This window comes from Anneissia japonica, unplaced genomic scaffold, assembly GCF_011630105.1.
Source record: "Anneissia japonica isolate Jap-2015-1 unplaced genomic scaffold, ASM1163010v1 scaffold284963_len57484_cov149, whole genome shotgun sequence".
NCBI classification, from domain to species: Eukaryota; Metazoa; Echinodermata; class Crinoidea; order Comatulida; family Comatulidae; genus Anneissia; species Anneissia japonica.
The window spans coordinates 28,731-40,806 of record NW_022708867.1 but is presented as its reverse complement, the minus strand read 5'-3'; the positions used below and the strand labels follow the sequence as shown (position 1 = coordinate 40,806).

The following is a 12,076-nucleotide window of genomic DNA, read 5'->3' as shown; positions in this document are numbered from 1 at the left end:
ATTCGCTATATATATATATATATATATATATATATATATATATATATATATATATGTGTGTATGTGTGTGTGTGCGTGTTTTTCTATTGTACCTATTTTAACTTGGCAACTCACGACCCGAGGAATTTTTGCGGTTCCTAAGAGCACTAGTGCTGCATTGTGCTGGATTTGCATGTACAACGCGTTTCCAGAGTTTCTGTAAAGGTCCTCGGCTGGCGGGAAAATTTGAAAATGTGCGCATTTATTTGAATGGTGGTGCATAAATAAATAGCGCCCTCTATGCATAAAAGGTTGAGCACATGTGTGTGGCTGTGAACATGGCAAAACCCGAGCGTATTTTATGGTTCTCGGCATGTTGGTCCTCAGTCGGTCATCTGATGACTGTTTTTAGTGAGGGTCCTCAGGATATAACGTGTGTGTGTGTGTTTGTGTGTGAACATTGTTCACTTTAAGGAATACCAAAATATCTGGAAATGAATATATCTATATTGATTATTGGGTGGACTTTGCATCAGAATAAAGGATTCCAAACTTCCTCTTAACATTGAAAAGTTTTGAGATTATCTAAGCTAAAAGCTATGCTGATATGGTGTTATTAGCGATTACTTTTTCTGTTTTACAATCACTTGTTAATATAGTGACCTATCATGAAAACTATACATTGTATAGGGTGGACTAATTCTAAAAGTCAATGTGTATATTTTTTTGCAAAAGAATACGAAACTCAAGTACTATTTTAAACAGCGTTGAATTACGCTGCTCTTAGTCTGTAACTTGACACAAAGTTTCAGGAACGCCCTCTGTTGAGAATCTGTGAAGCAATCGAATAACAGAAGTGGAACTCAGTAATTTGTTTGTTACGTAGAGGAAAAGGCGGAATACACAAAAACGACATATATCCTCTGCAGGAGTGGCGCCAGATGGTGGAGGGGGCCTGACCCCGTTCAGAGAGAAAAAGCACAATTCCTCGGGGAGAAATAAAATATATATGTATTTTCTACATATTAGTAGACTCTAAAATCGCTTAAATAAGCCTTTCAACCCCTAAATTGTCATTGTTTTCTGGGGCTTTGCCCACTGGAACACTTTCGAGAGATTTTGAACGACGCCTGACCACACCCTCTTTTTTCGTCGGGGACTTCGGGCTTCCGTTGTGGACGTCGGGCCCGCGCCATGCTTGCTTGGGACGCGACTCAGAGCTATAATGTACATTGTGATGACATCGATTATTACTTAAGCTCAAATAAACTTGGGCTTTTACGAACTTTGATCGACTGTACATTTAAAATTCACAATTTGTGGAAATGGTTTTTAACTTGATATAACTAAATTGATTGTTGCTTTTAAGAAATTGTTTTCCAACATCGTTAATTAATAAAACTATTAATAATTACTTGAGCGTTAAAATTATCTTTATGACCAAACCTTTTGATGACGCGGTACAAGCATCATATTGTAAATCAACATATGCTTCGTTTTCTAATTATACGCTACGTATAGTTAACAAATTAGAAAGAATTATAATAATTTTGTTTAAAAATTAAAGTTACTCTTGTGTTTTAGTCTTTTAAAGAATATAACTTCTTTAATGTGAACGATCGCGTGCCGACAATAAAATCTCCAGGCTCGTGTTGTATATAAATTGAATTTAGTGAACTCATAGATCGTTTTTCCCTCTCAAATAACTGTAGGAGTATGCAAAGTGCATGTGTTAACATATATGAATAGTCCTGCATTAATGATATGGTAATTAATGAGAAGAAAACTATTGAACTCATGGTGAGTTTTAAACGTGTTAAAACTAACTTAACAGCACTTGTGTTAAAAACAGAGTAAAACTTGACAAGGTCAGTCATGCCAAAATATTGGGAATTATTATCCATGTCAATTTATCTTGGCAAGGCCACATTGATTATATTGTTAAAAAGTGTAATATGAGTTATTTCTTAAAGCAACTCAACAGGGAACACAGGGAACACGAGCTTGGTTGCATGCTACCAGGGGTCCCCTACGAGGAAGCGAAGGACATTCTTGGGGGATGCAATGTCTCTCGGACTGACTGATGGGGATGAGCAGGAAGTACTTCACAAAAGTCCGGGGAGCACAGGCTGAAACCCCTCCTTTCTCCATCAGTCCAACATAAATACAACCTCAAACACAGTAAATCTTTCTCCACACCATTCACTCGTACAAACAGATCACCAAATATCAACTATCGATTATCTCATGAATGGTGATTCGATCGGTGTTCCCCTCCTTTTTTTCTAACACTTTTTCGGTTCATTGATATTGATGTGGCCTACGAGGCTCTCCCTGTGCGGGACTCCTGGTATCGGTATCAATTTTAATATTATAAAAAATATTAATAAAAGTAATAATATAAACAATAATATCAATAATTAATAATAATGTACTACAATAATTTCAATAATATAAATCTGGTCGATACAATATACACATGTCATAATAAAGTACTACAATAATTATAACCTAAGTTTCAATCCCGTCTATACTGGCACAGATCTATGTTAAGGCCAATGAACATCTAACAACACGAGTGAAAGAGCATTTTCACGCAGGACAACCGATAACAGAGATGGATACAATTTAAGAGATGACTTAACTTTATTTGTGTTTTAGGGAGGAATTATTATGTCTAAATACGTACCAAACTGAGGCCCTTTATTCGACCTTTCTTGTGTCAAATCTCGATATGACTCTGGTTACTCGTAGGCCCAAGCGCGTGGAAATATTTTACTTTAGGCGCATGGACTGCGACTACCTTGTATATAATTACAGTACTGTAAAAAAAAAAAAAAAAAAAAAAAAAAAAAAAAAACACTGTCTTGTTTCCATTGTAGGAAATATAACAACGTCATATACCAGTGTCCCAATATAGTAATAGTACTTTTTAAATGTGTATGTGTAGTAGACCTATGTTTATGTTTTATATTGTAAATTACAAAAAAGCAACGGTGTGTAATATACCAGGGAAATGTAAACATTCTAAATGTTTATGTACTAATAAATATTATAAATAAAACATAACATTTATTTATTACATGTTTTATTACAGAAGTTTGATTACCAGTACAGTAGTTTGATTACTGATAGTTTGACTGAAATTATGAATCTAAGACGTGTGACGTATCAGCAAACCTGCTAAACCTTTACATATTTTAATTTTAAATAAATAAATCAATAGTAATAATAACAATAATAATAACTGTCAGTATGCATTAAAAACACCTTAATTCATTCAGTACAGGTTATTTATTATCTAATTTTAATGTTCTATAAAATAACTATTTAATATTTACTGTTACTGTTTGATGGTGTTTTTTAGATGTCCTTTTCCCAAGGGAACAGTGTTAATGCTTTTATTTTGATGTTTTTTTTTCTTTTAAAATGTTAAAGTAAATTACCATGTAATTCAGCAATAAGCTGCGAGGTGTATCTGTTAAAAGAAACAGAAATTGAATTGAAAAGCAAAATTATATTAATCCAATAACACAATCAACAAATAAAATCAAATGCCAGTTATCTAGACCAGGACACACGTTCCCTCATTTTGGCAGCTTAAGTTTTGACAGCGATCAATAGCTGTTCAGATATAAAAATAATATATGAAAACATACGGACAACTCTGATACATTATTAATATTATATTATCAGGTGTTAATGTATAAATTTCAGTGTATGGATGTGTTTAAACGTGTGTGGCTAATGCAAGCGAATACGAAAGTGTTTCTGGGAGTATGAAAAAAACAAACAATACCTGATGGTTGGATGCATCACCCACATAAGATCATACTTTTTATTATATATACTTTCACCAAGAAAACATGATTTACTTTACTTTTAAAAAGAGGTAACGGTATGCTACATATTCAGCAAAATATTATTGTTCAAGTTAATAGCAATAAATTACGTTTCTATTCAACGGTGAGATTTTCATAATCTATTTAAACGTATTTTTTAGAATATTAATAATATAAATTATATTAATTAAATTAGTAAGGGTAAAATTTGTAAACAAGATTTGACATCAAAAGATAAAAAAATGGTAACCTAAATTATATAAATGGCCTGGTATACCTTTAATACAGTCCGCAGCATCAAAAGAATCTTTAAGGCCCTAATAAATTAGAAAGATACGAACTTAGCTACTGAGGCTACTGAATAATAACAAGTGCCGGTTGTGTCAATAAAAGGTTTTAGAAGTGGAATATTATCAAAATATTTGTGTAATTTAGGTAGCCCATGGCAGGCATGGTTGATACTGGACGAATTTCTTTGTATTGTAAGTTGTGTGGTTAATGGACATTTATATAATTTCTTAAATTTAGTTGAAACAGAGAACCAGCTGGTATTAGATGTGATATAAACAGTTTTCTTCATTATCGCAACACCATTTCCTTTATCAGGTCTAAAAATTACACATTTATTGCGTAGGATTTTTAATGTATTAATACATTTGGCAGCACAATTTCGGTTATCAACATCAAAAAAGCTCCATGTCATTGCACGAATTGAGTTCTTATTCTTCCAGGTTTAATGATTTAGGTGTATAGAACCAACATTATGCAGTTGTTCCCAAATTGTTTGTGTATAAACAAACATGTCAGGACCCTTAGGTCGTATTGCTAATCCATTACGGATACCAAATGTTAAGATAGATTCGTCTTCCTTAGACAACGCTTCGCCAGTTATAGTTTGTAAATATGTGGTTAGGGTTTCTAGATGTTCCGTTAATTACTGTATGTATTGTTTGTATTATTGTTGAATTTACGTCCATGTCGTTTAGAAATTTTTAGCATTTCCTTATCTATAAGAGTACTAGTATGATGCTTAATTATTAAGGTACTTAAACATGACTTGACAAGAGCGTCGTCAGACACGGAAAACAGTTCTTGCTTATACATTACGTTGAGAATGCTTATCCTTAATCTCGTCTTTTAGAATGCTGCGTAGGTTATTTACGCCCGACTACCTTCATAAAAACTGGATATGCTATGATAATAATATTAATTTCAATAACAACACATATAACAATAACAATGTCAATATTGCTAACAATACTACTAATAACAACAATATACACATAATTAGTGGCGTAATGACAATTTGGTATTTCTAAAGTGCACAATGGAAGATGTGTGAGCTATAATATAATAATACTATTCATTTTAATAACAGTACTTATAACAATATCAATATTAATAACAATACTATTCATAATGTTAAGCATATTGATACCAAACATGGAGTTGCTGACATCACCTCTAAAATTAGAAGTATATCAAATTTATTACATATCATGATAAAGCGAATTCTAAAATTAGAAGTATATCAAATTTATTACATATCATGATAAAGCGAATGTGAGAAGTAGAGAGAGCTAAAATATTTTACTCATAATCTTGACAATCTGCAGGGAAACATGGTCTGCATGTGCATGATGCGGCACAGTTGATGTGTATAAGAGACAGATATATATATATAACATATATACATTATGCACTTAAAGAAATACCAAAAACGAATATAATTGTGTTGATTATTTGGAGGGCGTTACATCAGAGTAAGACTTCCAATCTGACTCTTGCCATTACTATATGGAAACGTATCATTTGCTCTCCAAGGCCACCTTAACCATTGGAGAAAACTGGATTTTTTTCACAAAAGTACATTTTTGGTACAAAATCTATGATTTTCTTGTAATGGCCCAAGCGGATTATGTTGTAAAAAATATTAATCTACCAATTCGTGAAGAAAAAATGAAAAAAATTCCTACAGTTTTGTCAGAATACGTCGATTTATAACAGCTCCTCACGCCGATTTAGATAGGTAAATTCAAGAAATTTGAGACTTTTGGCTGTTCTGAGCTCGAGTCTTACTCCCTCACTTACATACTATTGCTTTGTTCAAATTGGCCCAAGTGGATTCGTGGAGGGAATATAATAAGCTTGAAGCTGATATAAAACTTAGTATGATTGGTTGGGTAGTTTTATCGAAAAATCAGAAAATATAAAATACATCTAATTTACGATTGCCTCTCATGGGGTCAAAAAATCTCTCAAGCGTGATGGTCCGATTCACTGATATGACGTCATATTTATGTTTGCTTGACTTGTGTTCGCAGTGTTTGACTTCTTTTTTCGTGTAATTTTGCCTAATTTAGTTATCAGTTGGATTTTTTGCGTGTTTTTATTACCTTTATTAAAAAACAAATGTACCAAGACAAGATACTTGCAGCAATTAGGCTATATTTCTGCAAAAAAATTTTTTTGTTAGTATTTTAACCCCATAATGAAAATGAAACAAACGCAATGTTTTTAATTTGTCGATCCAAACTACTTGTACAGCGGGGTTGATTTGACCCCAGTTCGCTGCTTTCGTGATAGCTGGACGAGCAAATGTTAGAAAGCGGCAAAAACGTTTCCACGGTTTCTGCTCTTGCAAAGCTTGCTCTGATGTTTATTACTGGTGAACATTATAGGTTGAAAACGTAGTTGAAACGTTTTGAAGGTGGATGTGAGGTTTATAAAATTAAATTAAATTGTATAAGCTATGATAATGATGGTGTTATTGTCGACTACTTTTTCGGGGTTACAATCGCTCGTTAATAATATAGGCACATGAAAATTATACAATGTATAGGGTGGACTGATACTAAAAATCAATGTGTTGTTTTTCTCAAGAATACGGAACTCAATTACTATTTTAAATAACATTTAATTACGGTACCTTTAATCTGTAACTTAGTCCGATAGCTTATAAAAACCTTTATATCGAGCATGTTATGGAACGGTAATAGATCACTTTGTATTCCTACAGATGAACTTTCGCGTAAGTTGAGACAATGCTCTGACAGTTGTTAAATGTTTTATGTTTAAATTATATTGTATGAATTTATATTGCGCATATCTGTAAGAGAATTGCATTCAAATTCTCTGAAGGCGCTACAGGACGTGTCTGTATTACATTGCTCTCGGTTAGTATTAAGAACTGTAGTGCTATGGGTAGGTCTGTACATGAAAGTTAAGGAGCAACTTCAAAAAATTAATCATAGTTTGGTGCCTGTATTTTTAGTTCCATAAGTAATCATTATGCCGTTTTCCGGACCCCAATACTAGACTTAGAAAGAATGGGATTATACAGTATCTGATGGGAACAGCTAGATTAATTTTATAGTATTGCACCAGGATAGTGTCAGGCGGATAATCGCAGGATGACTTCAGTAAAAAAAAAAAAACTTTATGAACCTGAGTGTATCCCAGAGTACTGCCCAATTCACCACGAAAATGTACAGTAAATACAAATATATATTGGCCTATTTATATATAATACGAGAATATGTTTTCATGTTTTTCAAGAGATATGCTTTTCTTTTATGTAAGCACAGAATTCATTCATCGCAATAAATTCTGTGTGCCTACATATGGACTACACATTAAGAATCTCCAAACAGCGTCGCAGAGAAATGGGAATAGATATTTTGTATATATTTTAGATTATGAACACCATATTTGTTTATTTTGTCTTATATTGCTTTATACCTGTATAAAAAAAAATCAAAAAAATCAGGGGCCCTAAATTAAAATAATAATCATAATGGGGGATAAGAGAAAATTACATTCAAATTTTGATTCTGATAGTGCCAATTCCGGGCATCTAAAAGTGCATCTTTAGAGATAGAAAATGTGTACCTCAGCCCCATAACCATGCCATGCCATGGTGGGGCTGGGGTAATATCGACAACTTATATGTAAAAAGTAAAACTGATTTTCTGTAACCCCTCTAATTCAAATTCCAGGATCTGCCACTGTTTAGTTTTATAATTGTATGGAAAGATTCTTTCATCTTTGTGTCACATACTTAGCAAACGCGTTTTACCACGGTATAGCCATATTATCAGTAATAGGGGCCTATGTTTTTTTTTCCATTAGCGTAACCAATCAAAGTTCTTGATCGGATAATAAGTTAAACAATATAAATCAATTGTGAAATTGATAGGAATATTAACTGAGAACGATTAAATTAGTATTTTTCATTAATGTTGATTGAATTCTTTGTACTATGTTTTATTAAATGCAATATATTAGCCTATTTTTTCTAATTGTCCAGAATCTTCAATAGTGCATCCACCTACATTTGTAATGTTAGTTTATTTCTATCTATTATATATTCACCAGAATTGTATTTTGGTAAGTGTTCTACTCTTTGGCGTTGATTTGAAAAGTACGAGATTTAATTTCAAATTATCGCACGATCTTTACCTGTCTGCTGCACCGACCAAGAAGTCAGTGACTGTATTCTTTCTCGAATGCTTTAAGAAATATTTATTTCTTTGACGAATGTATGAAAATAGTATTACAAACATATTATTCTAACACAATACAAATTACAATATTGGCTATGTTCTCACACGGCAGCTAACGGTTAGCAGGATCCGGATGCTGCTAACCGTTAGCTTCCATACGTCCATACCAGAAAATTCCGATCCGGATACCAAGAATATGATGATCGAATCACTGGCCAATAAGAAACTGGAATTTGTAAACGCGTACGTTAGCCTGGTTGTAAAACTGCTGAAATGAACTTTAGCAGGAAAAAAGTAAATGAAAATTTATATTTGGTTTTTCTGAATCAGCATACCCTACAGTGTCTCAGAAACAAAATCCCCATGCCTAGGGCATTTTTTTTACAGCACTTTGAAATTTTGGCCTAAAATACCCTATTTTTAAACTATTTAAGATGGGGGTAGGGAAATAAATTTATGTTTTTAGTCACTTTCACAAATACTGTGGATATGAAATATAGCAACAGTTTGGCTAAATAGTTACTCAACACTCTCATTAAAAAAATTGAATTGAATGATGATGTCATCATGACAAATTCCAAGATGGCATCCATTATTATGGGAAAAACTATGTTTTCATTGTAAAAATAATTGTATTGTTATCAACTCATCAATATCATTCTCGGTTGATGAGTAGAAGGAAGATGATGAGGTAGATGATGATTGATGATGATGAGGAAAAAGATAATGCTGATATGGTGAGCATAATGATGATAATAAGGAGGAGGATTAGGATGATGAGTTGATGATGATGAAGATAAGGATGATGATTATTATGATTAATGAGAAAGATATTGATAAGGACAATCCTCATCTTCAGACTTCAAACTCATTATATGTATATAATGCACACATGTTATCGTGCCAAGGTCATTATTTCTAAATATTGGTTTCTTACTGCCAATTATATATAAATAACCGTTGAGGTCGAGTGCCATTATATATAAATAATGACATTGTAAGAAGTCATGGTTTATAAATAATTCGTTATGCAAATTACGAAGTAATGAATATTCACCAGTGCTCTAAAGTTACAATTAGGTGCTACTGTGTGTTGTCTACAGGTCGCAGACAATCACCATTCTAAAATGGCACAGCAAGGGATATCTATTTGTGCAATGCCACTCAAATAAAAGCGCGTAACTGAGCTTTGTCTACAAAAACAAATTTTATCAAAAAAGCATCACATACAATTTAATGGAACATAGAGTTGAAAACGTTCAACCTTTTTTGATACAATTTGCTGATATGTGACATGACGTCATCGTACCCATCTTAGCACATCACATTTGTTGTCACATAAAATCTGATAGTGTAGACAGAGTTCGCGTTGTTACACATTTTCGAATACAGAGCTCTGGAAACGCGTTGTACACGCAAATCCAGCATAATGGAGCACTAGTGCTCCGAGAACCGGGATTTTGCACCTCTGTAAGGCAAAAGGTCCTCGGGTCATAAGTGTGTGATCAAATTGAGGTCAAATAGAAAACCATGGACACACACCCACACCCACACCCACACACCCACACGCACACACTACCCCATATATGTGTATATATATATATATATATATATATATACATACATACAAATTTATGTATAATATATATATATATATAATGTGGTTGTTGTGATCGTTCAACTAAAAGTCACATTGGCTATTAATTAAGTTTCTGCAGAGAGCAAGGAAAGAAAATATGGTTTTTAAACAGTATGCAGAGTAATATGAATAATTATTTATTATGATTTTAAAATAATTTCCCTTCAATATAGAAAAACTCCATAAACTAATAAATTAACCAAAGAAACAGAATCAATTAGTATAATAATAATAATAATAATAATAATAATAATAATGATAATAATAATGAAAACAATGATAATAATAATAATGATACATAATAATAATAATAATAATAATAATGATAATAATAATAACGGTAATAATAATAAAACATAATAATACATAATAATAATAATAATAATAATAATACATAATAACAATAATAATAATTATAATTATTATTATAATTATTCATTATATTATGTAAAATATTACATATATTATTACATTTAATTTAGACACACATATAAAGATCAAATATAATAATATAGTATGCATATTATGGGCTATGAGACCATTGAGTTTATGATTATTGAGATGGTTTTTTTTCTTGTTGTTAAGCGCCTTGATGCTTTTGCGGAATGCCCTATAGAAGAACTTAATCGGATGATTAAATAAAGTGTTATAATGCTATGAGTGTGTTAATAATGTAATATAAGTACCCAGTGTACACGATAATAAAATATATTATACAGAATCAAACTTACCTTGAATGCATTCGAAATCAATTTCCAAGTACTTGTAGGTACCGTAACAGGGATTATAACCACCAAGCAATCTCGATATACTTGTGAACAGAGAACACTCGTATTGACAATTGCATTTGTCAGCAATAACGTTCAGCGCATTATCCCGCTCACCACAATTAGTATTATCAGTGTCGAAAGAAGTATGATCGCAATATACATATCCAGTTTCTTGACGACCAAATGTTGCAGATTTCACGTGTATGAAATGACTTCCATTGCATTTTAGGGTTGCCCATGTATTTTGACATGTTATGTCTATTGATAGGTAAATTATAAAACAGAAAAAAATACATTTATTTTGATTTTAATATTATAGACATATTCATTAATTTATTCATTTATAAATTAATTAAATCATTATCTTTTCATTCAATAAACCATCCATGTATCTATTTCGTTCATTTGTTTATTTATAATTTACGGATTCAATCATCCATGAATTAATATATTTATTTTAATTTAATATCCTTAATGCCTATCAAAATAAGAGTTTCTGCATAATTATAATTGTAATCGAGTACTGTATTCCATATCTGTATTAAGTTATTTTAAGCTACTATTGACATTATTATTGTAGAATTTATTCTACAAAGTTAATTACAATTAATTATAATTCTGGGTATGTCACTTAAGGAAGTGTAATGTTAATGTTGATATACTATTAATTTATTTGTGTAATACTTAAGGAAGTGTAATGTTAATGTTACCATACAATTGGTTTATTTGGGGAGATTATACTAGCTTGCTTGTGATTGGTTCATGAGATCATGTGAATATAGGACTGTTTGTGATTGGGTCACATACCAAAGATTGTTTTGTATAATAAGTGAGGGAAATTTGAATTTAGATAAGTTTGGTACAGCTCTTCAAGACTGAAGTTTGTCTTACATCACCACTGCATGTTAGGGTTACCTCACTACTCCCACATACTATGTTTATTGATAGGTAAATTATAAAAAAGAAAAGAATACATTTATTTTGTTTTTAATATTTTAGACCTATTATTTAATTCAATCATTAATTAATTAATTCATTCATGTATTAATCCATTTCGTTCATTTGTTTGTTTATAATTTACAGATTCAATCATCCATGAATTAATATATTTATTTTAATTTAATATCAATACATCAATGCAACAATCCGCCCATCAATCCATCAATCTATCATTCATCAGTTTATCCTCCTTCCATGCATACATCGACCCACTTTTTCTTTTATACATTCGTTCATTCATCTATTTATTCATCCGTTTACTTATTCATATACATATATATATATGTATATATATATATTATATATATATATATATATATATAGAACAGCACTGTATATATA

The 12,076-nt window shown here is 31.6% G+C and overlaps 1 protein-coding gene across 1 annotated transcript in view; it reads right to left on the bottom strand.

Annotated features, from left to right (window-relative positions):
• LOC117106595 (hyalin-like) overlaps nucleotides 1-12,076 on the bottom strand; it is a gene marked incomplete at its 3' end in the record, with an annotated part of 29,575 nt that overhangs the window by 11,428 nt on the left and 6,071 nt on the right. Inside the window, exon 3 of the mRNA XM_033247978.1 lies at nucleotides 10,697-10,993. Within this exon, the coding sequence (XP_033103869.1) occupies nucleotides 10,697-10,993 (297 nt within the window). The remainder of the gene's footprint in view (nucleotides 1-10,696; nucleotides 10,994-12,076) is intronic.